At 52.4% G+C, this 23,627-nt stretch overlaps 1 protein-coding gene, 2 non-coding genes and 1 pseudogene across 3 annotated transcripts; 1 reads left to right on the forward strand and 3 right to left on the reverse strand.

The window, feature by feature from the left end:
• The first annotated feature begins 937 nt into the window (after positions 1-937).
• TRNAG-CCC lies at positions 938-1,008 on the forward strand. The gene has a single exon. It is a non-coding gene; the product is annotated as a tRNA-Gly (tRNA).
• Positions 1,009-6,229: 5,221 nt separating this feature from the next.
• On the reverse strand, positions 6,230-6,411 carry LOC114489261 (annotated as a pseudogene).
• Positions 6,412-7,078: 667 nt separating this feature from the next.
• Positions 7,079-7,150, reverse strand: TRNAE-UUC. The gene has a single exon. It is a non-coding gene; the product is annotated as a tRNA-Glu (tRNA).
• An 11,595-nt stretch (positions 7,151-18,745) lies between these two features.
• LOC114489151 (protein S100-A15A-like) lies at positions 18,746-20,949 on the reverse strand. The gene is made up of 2 exons (XM_028503147.2): positions 20,672-20,949; positions 18,746-19,096 (listed from the first exon to the last, which is right to left on the reverse strand). The coding sequence occupies exons 1-2, from the start codon at positions 20,819-20,821 to the stop codon at positions 18,920-18,922; spliced, it is 327 nt and encodes a 108-aa protein (XP_028358948.1). The 5' UTR covers positions 20,822-20,949; the 3' UTR covers positions 18,746-18,919.
• Between the last annotated feature and the right edge of the window lie 2,678 nt (positions 20,950-23,627).

Genomic DNA, 23,627 nt, shown 5'->3' on the forward strand with positions numbered 1-23,627 from the left:
CAGTGATGTAATTGTTCCCCTTCTTTTCCTCATGAATAGCCCTTGCTTTGGTCTCCTAATCAGAGATCATTTCAGCTTCTGCCTGAATCAAGGCTTCCCTAACAACTACTCTTTTCTTTGACCTCAATCAAATGCTTGTTGCCTCTTACTTTGAAAGGCTTATTATTTTTAGGTTAACACTGATGTAACCAATACACCAGAGCCTATGCCTCATATGCATCTCAGAGTCACAGAGGCTAAAACTCAGAACTCCAGGGAGTCCGCTTTAGGAGAATTAGATGCTTCCAAATGATCGATCGAGCATCAACTGCAAATGTGATATGAATTAATCTCTTAAATAATCATGATATATCACAAATCCATGCAAATACTGTAAACGCCTTAAAAACAGACACACACTATTGTCAGCATGATTATGGTTACAAAGAACTAACTCCACTTCCCCAAATGTGTTTCATTGTTATCTGTATTTGGATTCTGGCCCTCCCCTTCTTCTACCTGCAGTCTAATTCTGCTTTCGCTTATTTTTTCCTTGGATTTGAATTTAATTAGCCTGACGTAGCAAGTGAGATTACTTTCTCAGACTCTCTAAGGTAATAGTTTGAGGTCGACTCTGTAAGATTGAGGGTCATAAACAAGGAATCTGGATGCATTTCCGGTGTTTCCTGCAGGGGTCTGTTATCCAGTTGGGAGGAGCCTTCATCAGAGTTGGTGAAGCTGACCAAACAGATATTTTGCTGTTTAAATCTGACTGTCCTCACTTTGTGCTGTTTCCTGATGCCTCAGTGGCAAGTGTTGGAGCAGAATGTCTGCGGGAGGTTGTGAGCTCCATCTTGCCAAGACAACGGAGTCGTGTTGGTGGCAAAGTTATTGTTTCTGGGTTGCTATGGAGATTGTTTCTCAGAAGAATCAAATGGGGGAACAAGGTTAGGCCAGGGCATTGGTGGTTCAGTGGTAGAATTCTCGCCTCCCACGCGGGAGACCCGGGTTCAATTCCCGGCCAATGCATGGTGTGGTCTATCTTTTAGAACCTGACCTCTGCACCCACCCAGTCCGAGTCAGATTAGGAGGCGGAGCTCACAGCAGTTCTGCACACCTCAGGTTGTGGGCCCCCACCGCCCACCAAATATAGTCAGCTAGTCAGCCTGCCCAGCCTCTGCCACGCCCAGCGAGATTTCAGGAAAGATGCCGTGCACCTGGCTGTGCGTGTCAAGCGGTCTTGCTCTGAAACTCCTTCTAAAAGGGGGAAAAACCGAACTGCAGAATCTGGGAACCAGCACTTGTGGGGTCCTGCTCTTGGATATGCCTTTGAACGGATTCCAGTTTGAGAATGCTAAGTGTATGATTGCATTGGAAGAGACTACAGGTGATTCCTTTTCATCCCAGAATCTTAGGAGTAAGTCCCCTAAGCGATAGTCGTTTTAAATACAAGACCAGTGCAATTTGAGTTTTCCCATCCCTGCTTTCCGTTTTAAAGATAAAGTAGACTTATTTAATTTCAAGAGATTCCTGAGGGTGAGATTGTCGCTCTACATTTTAAGTGTCCGAGGACCGTGGTGAATCTGTGTTGTTAGCATCGAGATCGTTTTATTCATTTATTTATTTGTAACTCCCTTGGAAACCTAAAATTTAATCAATAAATTCTGAGCTGTGGTACAAGTTCTTGTTTTTGTCTTTATAGACAGGACTCAGGATTTAGATGGTGGGGGTTGGGGACAGCAGGAATTCTGATTTCTGTGAAAGGATATGACAAATTACAAGATAAAGTTTTTTTAAGACTGCAACATCCCCAAATTTCCCCAAATTTTCCCTTTACTGTTTGTTGAAGAAAATGCTGTCTTTGACTCCCTTCCTTAGAAGAAGCTGGAAGAGTGTAGGGTGGGGGGAGAAGACCCACAAGGCAAGGACTGTAGGATAATTTTATTATTATTATTATTAGTGATTTGAGAGGGTGGGAGTTGGGGGGGGGGGGATCTGCTTGTTGTTCCACTTACCTGGGCACTCATAGGCTGACTTCTGCACATACCCTGACTGGAGGGGGAACCAGCAATCTCAGAGGATGCAGGAAGGTGCCCTCAGGAACTGAGCCACATGGCCAGTCTACAGGGGAACGTTGTTAATTGCGTGAAGGAAAGGAAGGAAAGAGGAGCCGTGGGTTGTGAAATAAGCAATGGGAAAGCAAAGGAGGCATGAGAATAGTGATGGCTTGGCCCATAGGCTTTTCAGAGTGTTCAAATAATACAAATAAAGGACTTTAGCTTTTATTTTCAAGTACAGGTTGGTTGCCAGGGAATATTCTTTAAGCTCACATCATGCTAGAGGTCAGCTTCATGGGCCTTGTCTCTGTAGGGTTGTCCTCGGTTGCAGTAAAGAGCAATGTCCACTCCTTTCTCTCGAAGCAACATCTTGAAATCTCAACAACATTCTCTCTGCCATTAAGATTCATTGTGGGGTGGGAGGAGAGTTTGACATCATGTTTAATGTACATAAGGAAAATGCACTGAACCTATATGTACAATATACCAGGTGATTACAATGCACACCCCTGTGTAACCTATGCACAAATGAAGAAGGAAAACAGTATTAGTCCTTCAGTCTAATTCCTCCCATGCTTTACTAGGTGATAACCTTCTACCCCATCCCCCTCCCCCCCTTAATTTCCCTCCACTCTACCTGTAAGTTCTCTCATTAGGGTTCCATTTTTAACATCCTGTGTTGTTAATGGATCTGAGCACTATTACATGTTTGTTAGCTTCTTGGATTTTTCCTGATTAGGTTCTTATCCCCAAGATCCTGGTTATTTTTCTCTAGTTCTGTGTGTCTTTTTCTTCTTTTATACGAGAATTGACAGTACGAATTGGTTATGCCGACCTCTAGCAGCCTCTTGAGGCCACGCTGCCCACAAGCCCTAAGACTGACAGTGTGACAATGCAAGGAAGAAAGATCTGCAAACTGTCCACATAAGTTAAAAGACAGCAGCTGGGTGAGCCATTCTTTGTACATTGGATAGGCCTATGGGGGAGGGAGAACACTCATGGGAATATGCTCTTGGCTCCATGTAATACTTTATTTAATGATTTTCTTATTTATTTATAGACAGAGGGGAAGGGAAGGAGAAAGAGAGGAAGAGAAACATCAATGTATGGTTGCCTCTTGTGGGCCCCACCCCTGGGCCCTGCAACCTAGGCATGTGCCCTCACTGGGAATTGAACTAGTGACCCTTTGGTTCACAGGCTGGCACTTAATCCACTGAACCACACCAGCCAGGGCTAGTTCTTGCCTAAAGAAGGAAGGCACATCCCTGACTGACGTGGGGCAGTGTGTGGGGCATCTCAGTCAAGGCACATGCCTGGGTTGCAGGCCAGGTCCCCCTGGCAACCTATAAATGTTTCTCTCAATATCTTCTCCCTCCCCTCCCCTCTCTCTAATAAACAAATGAACAAACACACACAATAGATAGATAGATAAGTAAAAATCTTTTTTAAAAGTAGAAAGCCATCATGCAAGCAAGCAGGCACAGCCAGAAGATGGCCAGAGTGGGGCACATGGCACATGTCTCTTTCCCTGGCTGCAAGCACAATGAATGTTGGGTAGGCTAGCATGCAATGAGTGGAAGCACTGCCGTTCCCCAATAAGCAGTGATGTGCTTACATCGTTGTTACCAGCCATTCTACTGGCAGGTGGTGACCTGAGAAGGGAAGAAAACAGAAGAGAGCAGAGAAAAACCCCTGAGTTTCAGGCAATCCAGGACACTGTGCCAATTGCCAGAATCCTTGAACTGCGATGGTAACAAGCTAGGGAAAGTGCCATTGAGTGTTTGATTGCTGGCAAAACTGTGTGAAAGGTTATTTAACATTGATGGGTTGGCTCCAGGTGCATAAAAGCAGTCTCTTCCCTACAGAATTGCCGAGGATATAAGTATAAGAATCTTCTCTGCAGCAGCATTTTTATAATGAAATAAAAGAGCAGAACCAATTTACTGTTCAACAATGATGTGATGATGTGAGTGCCTTTTGAGCCTGGCATTTGGGTGGTGGGTCCCCACACAGGTCTGACTTGTGCATGGAGAATTATTATTTCTGTGTGGGGCTCATGTGCCCCGGCCACACCATGATGTTCATGTGCAAGGTGAACATGGGCAGGGTGTTCGGATTTGATAAGTCCAAGTGTCGGAAAACTTTAGAAAGTGCAATCATCACAAGGTCAGTGGACTAAAGCATTCAGTAAGGCAGCTGGTAAAGAGCTTTCAGTGGATAATTCATCTGAATTTGGAAAAGGTAGGAATGAACCTGTCAAATACCAGCAAAAGCTGTAGAATAAAACTCTTGATGTAGTGAAGAGTCAAAGAGATGAAACAGAAACACCACGCTGAATTTCTATTGAGCAGGTTGAAGAAAAATAAAGAGCAACAGCAAGTTCAGGACACCACAGCAGTCAAGCCAAATACATATTTGATCCGGGCGCCCACTGCACGCAAAGGAGAGCAGATGGGAAACAAAGCGGCACCGAAATGACAGCAGGAGGTGGACACGGCAGTTGACCCTGACAACCTCACTGTCTGTAACCATTTCCACGAGCACACGGAAAATCTCCTTTAGAGACCTAGCACATCTAAATGGTTGATTTATTTTTTACATCGGGTGACTCAAATGAAAGGTGATTAAAAACACATTTCTTCTACATTGCGATCTGCAAAACATCAGATATCATGGATGCTAGATTGCATCTCAATGTTCCACCTTCTCTAATAGGGGTACCCACTTAAAGCATGAAAATTCCGAAGAGAATCGTGAGCACAGAATGGTCCTGCCACTTGTATAGTGGCAGTAGGCAGCATTTATGTAATAATTAATGACAGAAATTTATGGCTGGCGACATATAAATTTTCTCTTTGTAAAAAAGCAATGATATGATGTTTAAATGTATGTCAATATATTCAGACAATGGAAATGTAACTGTTTAAAAACAACGAGTTGGAAATCCCGATGATTCATTAGTGATGAAAATACTAAGAGCTCAGATATTTGGGGCACTCTGCACACATTTCCTTCTCTGGAGCTCAGAAGAGCCCACGGAACTGTATCGTCTGCTGTGGAGGCTGAGAGGTTACGGGGCACGGAAAGAAGGAAGACTGAAGAAAGCGCAGGGTAGAAAACGGAGAAACGGGCGGCCGTGGGGGAGGAGGAGGAGGAGGAAGAGGCGGAGACCACCGCAGCCCGGGGAGACTGAGAACTGGATGAGACAGCCCAGGCCGAGAGAGGGCGCTTTTACTTCCCAAGTCCCTGCAACCACCCGCAACCCGCCCTGTGGCAAGGCTTGTCCTCTTTCCCTCCGCTTCGACCCGGCGGTCCAGAGAGATCGTCCTAGATCACCTGTCCTCTGCCCAAGGACGCCGAGGGGAGGACGGGCCCACGGAAGTGTGGTCCTCGGTGGTCCAGCGCGCTGAGTCCCGGCTAGTGGCGGAGCCTGTGCCCGCTGTCTCTCGTCTCTCGTGGGTAAGGGCGGACGCCACAGAGCACAGTCCCGCTGCTCCCCGAGGAGCAGGAAGAGCGCCGGCATCTCGGCCAAGGCCGTGGGGGCGCGCGACCAGGTCCCCCAGGGAGGAGCGACACATTGGGCCGGGGCCCCTGGATCCAACTCGCTCTACGAGCGCGGGACAGGCAGCTGGGTCCAATCCCACGGGTGGGGGGCGTGGGTGTGTGTGTGGGGGGGTCGGGTGGGGATCCTCCCGAAGCACACGGTTGGGCTGGAGGAGGAGCAGGAGAAGGGAAAGCGGGTGTGAGAGGAGAAGCAGCCGGCTACCCCGGGGCAGGGGGACAGGGCACTCTCGGGAATGCGAGGCGGGAGCTGGGAGCCTCCAGCTGAAGGCGGGCTCGGGCCTCGATTTTCCAGGAAGGGGCGCCTCGTCCGCACCTGGCCGGGGAGGGACTGCAGCGCGCGAGTTCACGGAGCGAGCGACTTCCAGCCTGGCCAGCACCGGCGCCGCTCGGCCTTCCTGGTGCTGGTGGGCGTCTCTGTGCAGCCCACCGCGCTCTGGGGAGAGGGCAGGTCGAGCGCACCCTGGACCCGGGGCGCAAGAGGCAGAGGGGTCCACACACTTCAGCCAGGAAACAGGAGAGCCAGGAAGATGGAGGAGCGCTGACCGGGGCGAACCCACTTGCAGTGCGGCCTGAGGGGCGCCGTGCGGTAGCACGGAGGAGATGCTGCCTTTCACCAACCCGGGGAGGTCGGAGAGACAGCGTAAACGGACCTCTAGCCATCCGCACCTCTTCCCCCTCCTCATCAGAAATTGCTCCGTGGTTTCCCCCATGAGGGGAACAGAGGGGTCAGCGCCGAGAGGATGCAATGGCCAAGGTTCGTCTGGGGAGAACCACCTTCGAGATCGTGGTGTCTCCCCTGCCATGTGAGAGTAAGCGCACGCCGTCTGAGCACCGAGCAGCCTTCGGGTCTCTGCTCCACACACTCGGGGTCACCGCCCATCCCGCCCCCGGCCCCGGCGAACGCACAGGGAGTGGGCTGTGCAACCGCTGTCTGCACGTCTGGTGTTGGTTTCCACTCCTTTCCGCTCTGGCAGCAGTGAGCGAGTTCCATTTCGTGCCCACTTCACAGGCTGCCTTTGTTGGGTCAGTTCACGTCGCCTCCCCACAGGGCTTAACAGACGGGCGGGACAGTCGCCCGGGCTGGGGCCGCCCGGAGGCTGCTCGCCTGGGGGCTGCTCTTCCGAAGGCGGAGCCGCCTCTTTCTGAGTCGAGGAAGCTGAGGAGGCCCAGGCGGGGGCGCCCAGCAGAGCTCAGGACCACCTCTCAGTTACTCGGGGCTGCACGGCTCCGTGCCCTGCAGGCGGCCTGGAGGCCACGTGGGTGCAGCTGTGCGACCTTGCGCGAGCCGCCAAGGAGCCCCGTAGAGTCCCCTTAGGGGCGAGCGGCTGCAGCGGAGCCAAGCAAGAGCAGCGCTCCCGGAGATGTGGGCCACCCCTGCGGGAGACGAAGAGTGGGTGCGAGGAGGGCACCCAATAAATAACGCCACGGCTCCGGGACGGGATTCCTGCTAGGCCGGATGTCATTGGGTGCAAAAGTGGTTCCCTGACCGGGAATCGAACCCGGGCCGCGGCGGTGAAAGCGCCGAATCCTAGCCACTAGACCACCAGGGAGTGTGGAGGCTTCTTTTGTCCTCCTCAGTGAGGCAGAGCAGAGCAGAGCGACACCTGTCCGGCGCTCTGGGGGCCCTTCCCGCTGGGGGCGGGTGTGGAGGGGTGACCAGGCGGGTCGCCGCCGCTCCCAGGAAGGCTTCCCTGAGGCGGAGTCTGCCCCCTGCCTTCTCCAGAGAAGGAGCGTCTGCACCGCCCGGAGATGCGCCTTTGCCCGCGGCCGCGGGTAAAGGGAGGTGGCCGGGGCCAGGCAGTGCACCGAGTGGAAGGGAGGAGGCCAGAGGGGAGGCGCGTGGGGTGAAACCCGGGGTCCCCAACCCCAGAAGGGGCTCCGGGGGGGCGGGACCGAGGCGGCGAGGACGGAGCGCGCTCTCAAGGGAGGCTCCGTGCCCTTGACCTGGATGCCGGCTGCTCCCCACCGCGACCTGCCGCACCCGCGTTCCTGCCGCCTGAGTGGATGGAAACACCACCCGTGGTCGCCGCGGCTGCACCCGGAGTTCTCGCCGACGCGGGTTTCCCCACACGCGGGGAGTCGGGTCCGCGTGTCCTCCGGTCCGTCGGGGTGCGGACAAGGTCTGCTCCAGCGACTTTCCACCTCGGCGCGGGCGCCCGTGGGATCTGGCCAGCTCCGCCTGGCAGCTCCGCCCGTGGGGCAGCTCCGCCCGCGGGCGCAGGGTGCTGAGGCGCCCCCTGGTCTCTGCTGACTGGGAGCCGAGGGGACTCTCCCGCACCCCTTCCGCTAGTCGCTTCCACCAAAAATGTCTCCAGACGAGGCCCAGAGTCCCTGCCGGGGTGGGGGAAGGGATTGGGGGGCGGGAGGGTGTGCGGGCCGAATCGCCCCGATTGAGAACCAGCCAGCGCACAATTCCTGGTCTCAGAAGTTGCGCAGACGACCCTCCTGGTCCGGGCGCCGGGATGCATTCAGCCCTGCGCGCGCGGGTCAGTCGGGCGTGGGATTTAAGACTTTTCATCTGGAGACCCTGGGGCTTCTGCCCTTAGGCCTTCCCTTTGGTTCTGCCCGAAATCAACCTTTTTGACCCTGTCCACGAGGGCCAGCCAGGCAGAGGGCTGGGTCCGCTCGGTGAGGTTCCTCTTGGGCGTTTGCGTGGAGCCTGCACAGAAGACTCCGGGGCCACTTTCTTCGGCTCCCCCCCCCCACCCCCGCATCCCAGAGGAGCGGTCCTGCTGCACTGCTGGGTGGGGGTTGGGGGGGCCAAATGGGGTTTGCTTGTGATGCCGGAACCTGGCACCCGACTTCCACATCCCCCACTGACGGGAAACCTTCCCGCCTGCCCCTGCACCCCCACCCCACCCTCTGGGATTGTTAGGCCTGGCTCAGCTTGAGCTCTGGAGCGCCCAGGCCCGCAGGGACACCTAGAGGAAACCAGCTGCCCACTTCAGTCCCACTTCAGGGACCTTGAGGGTCCTGGTGGGAAAGAAGGGTGTTGAATCTTCTCATTGGGCTCGCGGAAGAGAAGAAAACCACGTGTGAAGTTTCAAGATCTGGAGTTTCCACGAAGCTACCTCCCTTGGAACCACATCCACCCGCGGCCAGTGACAGTGAGTGGCGTCCAGGTCTCCAGGTGCCAAAATGGAAAGCAGGAAAGGACGACCCGGATGGCGGTGAATGGGCGACCCCCAGCCCTCCCACTTGGTAGTATTTGAACTTCCCTGGCCGAGAGTCCCGTGAATTCCCAGGATGCAACTGCATACATTTTATTGTCCCAACTGCTCTTGGAGGAAAGGATCACTATATATGTTTTAAAGCAACAATTATTGAGGTCCTTACAGCAACGTCACAGTGTAGGAGTATGAACATGTTCCTACCCAAGTTCCTGTTCCCTGGAAACTCTCACCAGCGTCTTTGTCTCCTGTAGCTGACGTCCAGTGCCAGACCCCCAAAACCGGTGTTCTGGTTCCAGTCTATTCTCCCCCTTCTGCGCCTCCCCTTTTCCTCATCTTCGTTCAGAGGCAGGACAAACATGCTGTCGCTCAGCCTCCCATTCCATTTGCAACATCGCACTCAATGATCAGTTCAGCACATGGGGGACCCCACACAGGACTCTACTTCCCTAGAAAGAGAGGAAATTGTAAACAGCACAAAGCTTTGTACATGTCACAGTTAGAAATATTAAAGTAAACTTTTCCTGAGATCACAGGACCGAAAAGTGAGCTATCTCCACCCACTACCACCCCCCGCAGAAAATCCAGACTCTGTGTTGAGTTTTGTAGTCATCTTGCATGTTCATCCATCCACAGGTTGGCAGATTTATTCTCCCCAGCGGGTACAGTGGAGGCTCTCTGGCCAGAAGGGGGCAAACTGTGCACATGGGAGAGGGCTGAAGAGCAGGCCTGTGAGCTGTGTGGTGGTTACATGAGCTATTACATGCTTCCAACACTATTGCATGATTCGAAAAACAACAAAACAAGGGGACTTGCACTTCCTGACTTAGGAGGTACTGTGAGCCCCAACAGGCCAGGCAACATGCCAGCGGCATCATGATAGGCAAACCGATAAACGGACTAAGTGGGAAGACTTGAAACTGACCCACAGCTCAATCGATGAAATAGTTTTCAATAAAAGCAGTTCAGTGGGGAGAGAGAACAGGGTTCACTATTGGGGTGTGAGGGACGGAGATGGAAGACCTTTATTTTTACTTCACATTGCACCCCAAACTCCACCTGAGGTTGCATCATAGACCAAAACATAAAAGTTAAAGGTGAAAGTATTTTGTAGGTGTTTTGTGACTTGGTGTTAGGCAAAGATTTTCTAAACAGGGCACAGGAAAATTATGGGCAAAAGAAAGGCGTGATACACTAGACTTCATCGGCATTAACCATACCTTCTCATGCAGAGATGCCACCAAGGCAGTGAAAAAGCCAGCCACAGAGGGGGAGGAGATACTCGCAAAAGATATCTGACCAAAGACCCTGTAGATACAATGTATAATGAGCTCCTCTAACCTGACAATAAAAATATTAAACAACCCAAGGTTTTTAGAAGGGTAAAAAACATGAAAATGCTTCTTCAGAGAAGATACTCTACACGTTCCCAACAAAGCGTGTAACAGGCTGTTCAGCACTCTTAGCTGTCAGAGAAGTGAGCAGCAGAGCCACATGGAGGTAGCACGACTCCCAGCAGCACAGCTAAAATTACAAGGGGAGAAAAAACACTCGATCCTGGCAGGACATTGAACAACCACAACTCCCACACACGGTTGGCGAGGACATGAAATGGTACAACTGCTTTGACAAAAGCTTGGTTTTCATGAAGTTGTGTGTAAGCCACTCTTTGATACCTGCCATTCCTCACCTAGGTTTTCCCCAAGAGAAATAAACACATGTGTCCACAATACCTGTTGTGGAAAGAGTGTTCAAAGCAGCTTTATTCAGAGTAGGCAACAATGGAAACAACCCACATGCTCATTATCAGATGGATGGTAAACAAACTGCGGTATATTCCTGCCAGGGAATCCCACTCAGCAGTCAAAGAGCAATGGCATCCATGTCACTCAACAGCGAATCAAGTCAGAGATGCCACGCAGAGAGAAAGCGGGCAGAAGAGTGCATTTGCGCTAGGATTCCAGCTGCACGCAGTTCTAGAAGAGGCAAAGGTAAAGTGAGAGGAGCCTGGACAGTGATCGCTAACAAACAGAGCAGAGGATAATGAGAATGATTGTGGGACTTCTACATTACTGACTGGGCAGGCACTGGATCCAGGCACATGTGACAATGACAGCATGACGTGCAGTTCTCCTGTTGGCCCAATCTAACAGATGGAAATGTTGAGGCACTGTCAAAGTTTCTGAACAGCAGAAGTGAAACCACTGGAGGACCTAAATAGTGGTCAGCGTGGGGGTATTGTGCCCAAAAAGGCAGTCTGGGAAATCGGGAGCACTCAGACCTGACGTGGAACAGGGCTCACAGGCACGTTGTTCTAAAGCAGCTGATGTAGGGAGGGGCAGGGGCTGTTTATCTGTCACAGTGACTAGAGTGTTCCTAGTGACAGGGGACTGTGTAAATGTGGTTTAAGTTTTGTTTGTTTTCTGAAGGAACTAACCAGAAGTGGCCCAAGTTAGGGGTCACTTGTTTTAACTTTTGTTTGTCTGATTGAACTGGTTTGCCTGCTCAGGGAATTTTCAAGACTGATCCCCATTCCCATTTGGTTTAACATTTTTTACATTTATTTTTCAATTACAGTTGACATACAATATTAGAATAGTTCCTGGCATACAACATGGTGATTAGACATTTATATAACTTGTGAACTAAGGCCCCCAAAAGCCTAGTACCCATCTGGCACCATACATAGTTATTCCAGCGTTCTTGACTATGTTCCCTGTGTGGTTTGACGCCCCTGTGCCTACTTGTATTACTGCCAATCTGTACTTGTTAATCCCTTTCCCCCTCAGCCCCTCCCATCTGGCCATGTGTGTCTGATTTTAACAATTTCCTCCTGTGGGGCATGGACTGAGCAGCATCACAAACCGGTACAGTGTTCCTCTGAGTTACCACCACTGATGTAGTCAGGTCAAGAATCGAGTACTTGCTGTTTGCACCAGTGGAGTCGTCAGGACCCAGGGTCACGTGGTCACTGTTATCATCATTTATGTGTGTACTATTGAATCCTCCCAGTTGCCTGATCCAGACAGATGCCTTTTGGCGTGCGAGTGGCTTCCCAAGGGCATTTAGAAATCCTTGAGAATGTGCTAGAGAGGGTGATATGGTGAATAACTACATGAGGACCAATGGCCAAGGACTGCCAGTGCCAGGCACAGAGATTCCCAGGAGCCAAGGGTCAAGCAGATAAACAGGTCTTCCCAGGAGGTGTCCTTTATCTGATGCAAAAAAGGTTTCTTTAAATCTGGTCTTTAAGATCCTTTAGATTAATTTGAGTAATTTGAGACAAAAGGGACATTCCCCAGCAAGGCTAGGTCCTGAAGGTCTTTGCTAGGCAATGGGGGCATAAAGGGCTCTGGTGTTTGGGGCGGGGCGGGGGTGTTGTGACTGAAGGAGAGAGAGCATTTCCTTGTGTTTCCTTGTGCTGAGAATTCGAGCGGTGAGACTGGCCAGGTTGGTGCAGTGCACGGTTCCTTCCGTTTCCTGAAGTGGTAGCAGGCGGCGTCTAGCGCTGAACTGCAGTCCCCAGATGAGGAAGGGGCGGAGCTGGCTCGGATTTGAACCTGAGTGGAAGTCGGGCTCTGGGCACCCGAGACTGTATTGCCGTGACTCGGATTCGAACCGAGGTTGCTGCGGCCACAACGCAGAGTACTAACCATTAGACGATCACGGCGTGCTAGGAGCCCAGGAGTAAGTAGCGTGCTTCCTTGCCCATTCACCTTTGAAGTCAAACCCTTTTATTCTACTTACTGCGCCTTGTTCTCGAACTACAAGCACCTGTGCTCTCTCCTGTCCTGATCGCTACCACACGGTAGCGTGGTAGCCTTCAGGAGGCTGTGCCCTCACGTAGTAGCGCGTCCGTTTCCATTTCTCCCCCCCCCCCCACCCGCCCTTGTGCTGTGGTTGCCATGCGTGGCACTTTACACATGCCACGAGCCCCACCATCCACCACCGTCACTGCTGTTTCAACTGTCCCACGTGTTTAAAGAGATGTAAATAGTAAGAAAGACACCTTACATCTCATATACTTTCCCTCTGCAGGTACCGTTTCTGTCTTCGTGTAAACCCAGATTTCCACCTGGTGTCGCTGTCCTTCCTCGCGGAGGACGCCCTCCACACTTCCTGCAGTGCGGTCTGCTGTGATGAAGTCTTTCAGCATCTGTGTGTCTGCGAACGTCACCCTTCCCCTGCATTTCTGAAAGACTTCGGTGGCGATGGGGGTGGGGCGGCACCAAGTGCCACTTCCACCCCCTCCGCCAGTGCCTTTGAGATGCTGCTCCACCGTCTTCTCACTCGCACTCTTTCTGTTGAGAAATCTGATGTAATCTTTATTTTTGTTTTCTGTGTGTACCCTGTCTCTCTCCCTTTGCTGCCTTGGTGGTGGTTTTCTTTTTCAATGGTTTTAAGAAATGTAAATATAATGTGACTAGGTGAGGTTTGTGGGGGTTTTTTTTTTCATGTTTCTTGGGCTTGTACATTTGTGTTCATTTGGTTCTTTGAATTGGTGGGTTTACGATTTTTATCATAGTCGGACAGTGCTCTGCCATCCATCGTGTCTTCAACAATTGTCTCCCCCACCCGCAGTCTTCAGGGATTCTAGTCACTGTGTTTGTTTAAAAAAATTATTTTTAGAATGCCAGTTTCATTTTGGATATTTTCTGTTGTTTGTGGCTTTCTGTTCTCTAACCTTCCACACCACCCCCCATCTGTAATCTGCTGTTAATCCCATCTGGTGAATTTATTATCTCATTCATTACCATTCCCATGTCTAAAGTTCGATTCTGGCCTTTAATATATGTTCCACACTTCTGCTTCACTCTTTGGACACATGCAACACAGTCATTCTGAGAGGGGTTGTAGACTGAGGGGCCCCAAAGCCTCCAGAAACCTTGTTTGGGAGATGGGGGAGAGGGGGTTCTAGCATTAAGGCCCTTTGCATTGCAATGGCAACTTGGTAGCTAGTGTACTGGCTGTGCTCTGCCTAGGAGCAAGGTGGGCTTGACTTTCAGAATGCATCCTGACTCTCCATGTACCCGCCCAGGGGAGGTAGTTCCCCCTGGATCACTGGGTCTCTCTTGCCCTGACTGGGGATGGCAGCCAAGAGAATGTGAAGTATACAGGAGACAGGCAACTGTAGCTCATTGTGGGAGGAGTGGGACATGAGGTCATGTAGGAAGTTGCGGGTCAGGATTTAAAACTACATGCAGGCAGCCATGAGAAGAAGGGTGAGGAGGAAGAGCCATGGCACAGCTGGTAGTGGAGGTAGATCCGGGCAGGCTGCCTGTAGTGAGATGGGCACCATGCGGGCTGTGGGGGCTGGTCAGCCATGGGCAGGTAAGAGAGCAGGCATGCTGCTTTGATCGTGTCCACTCCACTGGACTCCAAAGCCATCAGTGACAGCCTAGCCAGATGCTGCCATGCTGCCATGCAAACCCCAGCTCTGTCTGGACTCTGGGGGCTTGTGCCTTTCCTGGACTTCACCATGATGCAGTATAAATGACACGTGCTTCCCTGGACTGTCACAGGGAGGCTGATGACAAGGCACCCCAGATCCTGAAGGAGAGAGCTGCTGTGTGAGGGTGGCCACTCTGGGACCTCCCAGAGAGGCTGGAGAACTGTGTGAGCAGCCTGCTTAAGGAAATGGGGGACTCTTGGTCGAGGTTTGGGCTTATAGCCTTTTGGGGAATAAGGGCAGTGCTGGGTCTCGGTGGGAAAGAGGGCACTGAGCTCAAGTGCTGTGAGCCCTGCCCCTCAGGGCTGGAATATTGTAAATAAAAACCTGTTTCTCCCAGCATGAATTGTTGGGCCATTCACCAGGGTACCACACCGATGAGCTCCTGTCTGCTGGGTTACAACACCAACTGTTTCAGAGTCCTTTCTGCTAATTTTAACATCGTGTCAGCTGTGGTTCAGTTTTGACTGACTGGTTACTCTCCTCATGGTGGCTCCTGTTTTCCTGCCCTTTGGCATGGCTGGCGTTCTTTGATTGAATGGCAGACATTGTCAAGGTGTATTTCGTGAGTACTGGCTATTTTATTATTTTTACACAGCTTCTTGAATTTTTTTGTGGGGTCCAGTTAAGTGGCTTGTCAGCAGTTTGATCCCTTAGCAGCTTACTTTTTAAATTTTTTTAAGGTAGCTCCACCTAGGGCTGATTATTCCCACTCCTGAGACAACCTGGCGCTGTGGTTCCCAATGGCCCATGAATTCTGAGTTGTTCAGCCTGCCTGATGGGAGCGAGTATGATTTCGTGTGTGATTCAGCCTATTTGGAAGACTGGGGCCGTACATAGATGGGGGATTCTGGATGTAAAGGTAAGTGGGCAATGTGACTCACAGGCAACAAAGGAGGCCTGTTTGTCATGGTGAGTGGGCTTTGGGTAGTATTTGAACTCCACCCCTTGAGTTTGAGGAATGGAAAAATGCAGCTTGGCATCCGAAAAATAATGAATTGTTTCCACCAGGTTTCAAACTGGGGACATTCGGCCTTTAAGGCAGACGCCATATCCACTACTGTAGGGAAAGAGGGCAAACTCCTGTGCCTGGCCATATACATGAAAACCTTACAAATTGCCATGCCTATTCTGGCCATCAACATTTTGAACTGAAAAACGCCCGGGTTTATTGCTGGGGCCAGAATATGAGGCTCTAAGAGGCCCTGGCTTGCGATTTTGCAATCTCTCCCCCAAACTGCTCTCCCCCACTCACCCAGACCCTGGAGGCCCCACAGTCTGGCTTGGAGATCCCGCATCAAACTGGAGCTTCCAGTTCCTGAACTCTGTGCGCAGGTGCAAGAGTGGCCCCCACAGACACCTCCACTCCCTGCAGCTTAGCTGTGTCTGAGCCCCAGGCGCACCCGTCCCCCACTCTGCCCCCGCCACCCCCCATGGTCCAGCAGTGTGGACTCTGCCCCTCTGGGCCTGTGGAGCCGCGCAGCTGGGACCCTTTTCAGGGCACCAGGCGGTCAGTGCTCTTGTCTCCTGACTAGCTACAGGTTCTTCCAATGTACCCAGGAACCACTGGGACCACTGTGCCCACCCTCCCTCCCCTCTACTCCCATGCTCCCGACCTGCTTGTTCTTCCCACAGGAGCTCTTTTGTCTCAAGGCTCCCCCGGTGTCCTCGCAGCAAAGGGGGGGTCTCTTTAGGATCCTCTGGCCAAAACGGGATCCTTCGGTCCCTGCCTGGGCTGCTGTAAAGCCCTTGACAGAGGCCTGTGACCATGACCATGTAACAGGTCCAGTAAAATGCAGGCCAGGGAAGGAGGGATGGACAGCAAGCACCAAGAGACCGTTTTAAAGGGCACGGAGCTGCAGAGCGGCATAGGCATGACCGGGGAGGGGAAGCACCTGACCCTCTTCATTCCCAGGCATTTATTTCCCCCGACATTATGAGTCTGAGACACGGGTGGGCTGCCCTGGGGTACCTCTTTGGCTCTGCTGCCAGAACTGAACAGGCTGGCGGTGACATGTGGAGTGACCACAACCATCTCCACAGATGCCGTTAATGGCTTCTCTTTAGCCATTGGAAGAAGGTGAAGACAAAAACCCTAGAAAGAGTTTAAAGTTGTTCTTTCTCTGTCTTCCACATCTGAGTGTGTGTGAGACCACAGTGTGGCTTTTCATTTTACTTGCTTTTCTCGAGAGAGGAAGGGAGAGACAGAGAGAAACATCAATTTGTTGTTCCACTTACCTATGCGTGTTCATTGGTTGGTGAGGGCGACCTCCAGCCAGCTGCGCTCTCAGGCCAGGACCCACAGCATCACATGGGCTGGCCTGGCCTGCAGCACAAGCGCTGTCCTAACAGTTGGCAGTTTCCATAAAGTTAAAAATGCACCTGCCCTGTTCCCTGGTAGTACTACTCCCGTTTCCTTCCCAGTGCATGCATCCAAAAAGAATTCTAAAAAAAATTAATAGCCATGCCATTTGTACTAGGGAAAAACTGGATAAAACCCAAATGTCCATCAACAGAAGTGATGTACAAACTGTTGTATATTCCCATGGTAAGTTAATGCTCTCCCATAAAAACAACCTCCTGTCCTTCTCCTCCTCCTCCTCCTGTCTTCCTCCTTCTCTTCCTCTCCTCCCCACCCTCTTCTTTCTCCTTCCTCTTCCATTTCTTCTTACTTAAAGTGTTGCTGTTTTCTCTGACTCCTAGCAGCTGTCCTGTTCCCAGATTCTCAGTGTCTGTCTTCTTGTCCTTGCCAAGAACTGGCAAAAGCCCCAAGGGGAAAAGATAGAGAATTAATTTTCTTCCAATGAGCTTCTCGCTCTCTCTCTTTGAAGCTGATCTTTAGGTCCCAGCTTCATTGATAGTTGTCCAAAGACTTCAAACAGAACTCCTTTAACTCATTTTGTTTTGTTTTTTGTTTTTTTCTGGGTTAATGTTGTTCAGCTACCAATGCTACATCAGATAATACCATGGATATCCCCCCGCAAACAGTAAGTTCAGCAAAAGATGCATATTAAAAATATTTTTGGCCCTGGCTGGCATGGCTCAGTGGATTGAGCCTTGATCTGCAAACGAAAGGGTTGACAGTTCTATTCCCAGTCAGGGCACATGCCTGGGTTGCTGGCCGGGTCCCCAGTAGGGGGCACAAGAGGCAACCAAACATTGATGTTTCACTCCCTCTCTTTCTCCCTCCCTTCTCCTCTAAAAATAAATAAACAAAATCTTTTTAAAAAAAATTAATGGTATACTTGAGCTTTATCAACTTTTAGCAAAAAAAAGTTGCACCTTCTCTATAATTAGATTTCTCTTGAAATCTTTGAAAATATACCTATGTCTCCAAAATATTTTTGAACCCATGTTGCAAAGTTTGAAGAACTTTTTCGTGGGCAAATCATCTAAGTTGGGTGTATCCTTAAAGTGCTTTATCTGCTAGAGGAACCTGAAAAGAGTGTTGGCAGACAGGCGAGTGTGGAAGGGAGCACCAGGGCAAATCCGCCCCAAGCCCGACTGGTCAGACAGAGAGGGCCCTGCTCTGCCCACAGGGCGCTGCTCTCGGAGGCACACAGACCCAGGTCAGGGGGCGGGGAGACAAACCAATTCCCTTAAATGAACCCCCAGCCATGTGCACTGGCGAGCAACGAAGATGATCACCCATCATTCTTTTAAAACTCATCGTTGCCACCACAGCGAGCTCAGGGCACGGGCTCCCAGGTCGTTCTCAGAGAACCCACCAAGACGAGCCCCAGCAGGGCCCAAGGCAGAGGAGGCCGCCCCAGAGAGATTCTGCCTCAGAGTCCTGGGCCCCCAGGGAGACAGAGAAACAGACATCACGGAGACGGGGCGGGGCAGGTCTGCGCTGGGAGGGGTCCGAGGCCCTGGGAGGACTTGGATCAGTGAGTCACAAGTAGCCCTGAGCTGGAGAGACACCCATATGTATCATCATTTTTTATTAGTAAAACCAGGCACAACCCTTTTTCCTCCAGGAAGACTTCCTTGATTGACAGGCACCCCAGTTGCACTCAGTGCTCTTCCCCATAGCAGGCTGGGTTGCTGGCTTTGCCCTTGTCCCCTCGCTGACTCAGCATGCACAGACCCACCCCGAGACCTGCACTTCCCCACAGGCCCGCCACCCCCGCTCTGTTACCAGCCTCACCTCCCGCCCCGTCCTGACCCCTTCCCAGGCCGCTCTGCCTTTCTCTGTGGATCTCTGGGGCCTCATCCAGAGCCAGGAGACCCTCCAAACCAGGGCCCCTGTCAGGTGTGCCCCTGCCCTCCTGTCCTGTCCCATCACCTGCATGTAGTGACTGAGTGATCAGAACATCACATCAGAGGGTCAGCTCCCCAACAAAGAGACTCCTCCCTCTCAGACTGAAGGCTGAGAGCAGGGGCTGTCCACCCCTCAGACAGGAGCTGCTGGAGACGGGCTGTGTCTCTCACCCAAAATAGATGGCCCCCTACCTGGGGGGTCCAAACCGCCCCTCATGGACCCACCACTGATGCCCTAGCCACGAGCAGAGTAACACCAGAAACTGCTGTGAAGTTGCTTTATTCTCTTCCCTCCCAGGTGTCCTTCCCACAGACATGCACACGCTTGTGCACACACATCGGGAACACACAGACACATGTGGCCCAGCTCCACCCCGCTGCCCAGTGCTGGGTCACGGGCTCCAGGGCAGGCCCCTGTGGGGAGGCGGCCTGCTCCGTCAGTAGAGGCCGTGCTGGGTGCAATAGTGGGCGCACAGCTGCCGGTGGTACTGCAGGTGGTAGTCCCTCAGCAGCCTGCCCAGGATGTGCAGGAACTCGTCAAAGCAGATCTGGTTGTCCTTGTCCTTGTCCGCCTCCCGGAACAGCTCGGCAATGAAGTACGGCTCCTTCCGGCCCTGGGGAGTGGGCAGAGGGTCAGCCAGCACCCAGACCCTCGTCCCGAGCAGCTGGCCAGGCTCTCCACCTCCCACTGGTGAAGGACCGGGGCAGGGGAACTGTGTGTGGCCCTGCCTGCCAAAGGCTTGCAGGAAACAGCTCCCCGCTCACTCAGGGACCAGGACAGCATGTGCTGCAGAATCGGGCAGAAGAGGCAGAGGGGTGCGGGGCCCCTGGACCTGGGCTGCACGGGCAGACAGAAGGTGCAGACCAGGCACTGCTTGCTGGCTGACCATCTACAGTGGCTGAGCAGGACAGACTGCCTGGCCCTCTGCTGGTGACATTTTAAGTCTGTCTCCCCTGCTGAACTACAAGCTCCCCTGCAGGGACAGCCCCGCCTGGGGCTTCACACAGGAAGCTGGCCAAGGTGGGGTGCACCCCCCAACCCCACACACCCTCCTGTCTGCACCTCTGGCACCACTGCAGGGCCAGCACCTGTGGTGTCAGATTTCTGCAGGGTGTGCACCTGCCCCATAGTAGTTTCTGACAATTGGCCTGTGTCCTAAGGAAAGTGCAGAGGAGGGAGAAGACACTGCCGTGGGCCCTGGAACTATCCGCGTGTCCCAGGGCAGGTGGCCCTGAGGGCTAGGGACTGGGGATGGAGAAGGAAAAGAAAGGAGCATTTGAGGTGGATGGGACAGTAGGAAGGAAGTCAGGGGTAAAGATGCAGCAAAGAGACAGAAAAGGAGATGAGGTGGGAGCCCCGGGCAGGGGCAGTGAAGCAGGTTTCTGCAGGACTGGGCTGGTGGCCGGGCACCCAGAGAGCAGCCCTCACAGAGGGGGGTTGGGCAGGAGAACAGCCCTGGGCAGGTTGGCACCTTCTGTCCCTCCCCACCACCTACCACCAGCTACTCCAGGGGTCCCCAGTACTTCAGTCAAGGCCACTGGAGTCCTCTGGGGACCCCCCAGGGCATGGTACGGGGACAGACACTCCGGCCAGTCTTGCAGTCCCCAGGGAGCCCAGTAATCCCACGGCTGACCCTGATGGCGGGGAAGACTACCGGGCCTGAGCGGGTGTCAGAGTGCCTAGACTGGGGCTGGGCCTCCCAGCTGGGCCGAGACTCTGTCAGCTCAGGGACAACAGGGAGAAGGGGAAGCCACACTTCCTGTCCACCCACACCTACTCCCTCCTGGCTTCCCTTTAACCCAACTATCCTCCCCAGACTTGGGGGCGGAGGGGGGGACTTGTGCGAGACCCAGGAAAAGGGGCTGCATTCAGAAGGCAGGCCAAGCGGGATGAGAAACTGAAAGGCCTACCTGCGGGCAGAGGGCAAGCTCAGGGCCTGCTCTCATGGAAGTGAACAAGCAGGGGAACAAACAGCTCTGGGCTTAGGATGGACTTGCAGGGACTAGCGACACTTGGGCTGGAGTGGGGCCAGGCAGGCCCACCTCCCCGTGACCACAGGTCCTGCCCTCGGCACTCCCCCGCCCCGCAGTTCAGCTCCTCCTGGGAGACGGCTCCCTGCACCAAACCCTCCCTGCGGCCCCACAACCAGCCCTCTCCCTTGTCCCCACGGGACCCCAGGCCCACGCACCAGGCTGTCCATGAAGCGGGGCACGTTGTCCATGAGCAGGGCCTTCAGCTCCTCCAGGGACAGGGTCTCCAGGTCCCCCTCCCGGGCCGCATACTGGTGGTAGCTGTGGATGATTTGGAAGAGGGATTCCTCTACTGCTGTGTCCCTCATGGCGGCTGGGCCCCTCTGATGGCAGAGGGACTGGGGCCAACTCTGGAGATGTGGGGGCGGAGCAGCTGGGCACAGTAGAGAACCTGGGAGGAGAGAGCAGCACCTCCTGGGGGGGGGGGTCAGCTCTCAGCAGGGGGCCCTTCCTCCAAGAATCTCCTGCCTTTTCCTTCCTGCCCACCGTTGCTGCCTCCAATTACCTCAGCCACTGCGGTGACTCCTCACAGGTTCCTCATCAACACGGCTGAGCCTTAATTGCATCCCTGAGATGGCATCGCTTGGCACATGCTTCTAAGATTAGCTCAGCCCGTCCCAGGGACCCACCTTCCCTCAGAGCCTGATCTGAAGCCTCTTGGATCCACACCGGGTCCCAAGGTGGCCCAGCTCCCTGCCTCAGCGCCCATCCTCCCAGCTCCAGGGCTTGGGTGGGGTCAGACACACAACTTCAATACACCCTCCCAGGATGTCCTCCCTCAGTGAGCGAACCCCCAACTCCAAGGCCAGGAAGCATGCATTCATCTGACAAGCATTTCTGGAGGACCTACAGTGTGCTGGGACTCTCTAGGCAATATGAGCGAGACACATGGCCAGCTCCCAGGGTGGGGACCAGTGGAGGGGACAGTCACACACGGTGAACACTACTGACTTAGGGGCGCAAACAGGGTGCCCTGGGCACACAGGAAGGAACACCTTCTGCCTGGAGAGTTGAGGAAGGCTTCCTTAGGAGGCGGCATATTAGGTGGGACTTGAAGAAAAGATTTTGTTGCAAAGAGGATCTCGAAGGACCAGCACTCCAGACAGAGGGACCAGCACAGGCCAAGGCTTGGTGGTAGGAAGGAGGGTAGCCTGCTAGCGGGGAGGCATCCACAGGGCTCGCGAGGGGCAGTTAGGAGAAGCAGGGCCGGAGAGGAGGGTGGGGACCAATGCAAAGGACCCTGTGTGCAAGCTGGGGATACGACTTCCTCCTGTGCACAGGATTTTCAGTGGTTTGGGTGATGGGTGGGAGGTGAGAGACAGGTGGTAGGGACAGTGTATTACAGGGAAACAGCCGACGGCAACGTGGAAATGCCCCCTACTCTAGAAGAGGAGAGATGTGTGGACTTGGCCTTTGAGTGGCAGGTGAACTGGCTTCCCCCAACTCAAGCTTTCAGTCAGCCAATCCCTTCCGCCCCCTGCCCGGCGTCTGCCTGGGAGGGGCCCCGGGCTGGTGAGCAAATCTCCCACAAGGGGGCGCCAACCGACAAGTAATTGAACCGGAGGGTCCGTCTCCCCATTCCTGAAGGTTTATGAGGAATAAGTAAATGCTTAAAGCCAAACTTTTCCCCTTTTACAAGGGAGCCTTTATCTACACAATATAATGATTTCCTCAGCAAATAAGTGGTTCATCAATACACTAAATTTTTTTTTAAAAGGCCCTGACTGGAGTGGCTCAGGTGGTTGGTCGTGGTCCCACAGAGGTCGCCCACAGGTTGGATTCCCAGTCAAGGCAAATGGCCTAGTTGCAGGTTTGGTCGCCCGTCGGGGTGTGTAGGAGAGGAATTATTCTCATGTCGATGTTTCTCTCCCTCTCTTTCCCCTCCCTTCCTCTCTCTCTAAAAATAAATACATAGAAAATATAAAATTTAAAATTAAATTTGGCTGGAGTTTTTAAAAGGTAGAACTGTCACCTACCAGACCCAATAAACAGAGACAAGGGTTGAATCTTTATGGCGCTTTATCAGACGGCCGGTGATCTGAGAAGACGCGGGTTTGTCTCCCAACAGACCATCTTCCATTCAAGCCAGCCTTTTTATAAGGGAGCAAAAGTGCAGCTTTCCAAATCCAGGAAAGAGGGAAAGCAGATAAAGCTGCAGTCCAGCAGTTTCCCTCACGTCCTTTGATCCACTGTCTGGTCATTTTCTTTATCTGCGTCCTGTGTCCTGTGTCCTGTGTCCTGGGCAGCGGACTGTCTCTCCCTGGAACACAGCGGCTCGGATGCCACCCTGATTGCTATGGTCCCTTTTCAGGAGCACAAAGGTCAATTGCTGGTGGTCTCCCAGGGTCAGGGTGGGCCGCACTGCAGTTCCTGAAACAATAGCTTTCTAATATGCATTAACTACGAGGCTTATTAACCTTAAACTAAAATTGTCCCACTCTTGAGTCCCCCATAAAAATCATTTGCCAATGCCAAGCTAATCACAGAGAATTTATTGAATACCTTAGATTCAGTCACCAGTCCCCTGGGAATTTATCCCAAGAATGTAATTAAATGGTAATAAATCTAGTAAAAACCAATAAATAGGTAAATGTTTACCAGAGAAATATCTACACCCAAATAACAAAAATAAAAACCTAGAAACCACCTAATTAAGGAATTTAGTGTGCCAATATGACCTTGGACAATTGCTAGACAACTTGTCACTTGAAAAAAAATTCCATTTTGACACACAGCTTGTTGGGGAGAGCAGGTCATACTATACCCTCCTCACCTGCCTTTTGTTCATCCTGGGACAAAGACGACCCCCCGCCACACCATTCACATCCAGAGGGACGATCTCCTCCCACAACTGTGTTGTAACTGCTCTTTGCACTAACGCTGTGCTGTGGATATCTGCTCACGCACTCGGTCAGCCAGCCTGATTTTTAATGAGTGCATAGTGATTATTTGCAAGTATCAACATTTTTTAATTAACCCATTACTAGTAGCCATGAAAATACTTTAGGTTCATACAATTCAAGGTCAACTTTTTTTACTATTAACATTTCATCCAAATTTTGCCATGTGTGTTACATGCTGGGGGCAGGAAAAACAGAAATTAATTGACACCAC

Source organism: Phyllostomus discolor, chromosome 14, assembly GCF_004126475.2.
Source record: "Phyllostomus discolor isolate MPI-MPIP mPhyDis1 chromosome 14, mPhyDis1.pri.v3, whole genome shotgun sequence".
Lineage (NCBI taxonomy): Eukaryota > Metazoa > Chordata > Mammalia > Chiroptera > Phyllostomidae > Phyllostomus > Phyllostomus discolor.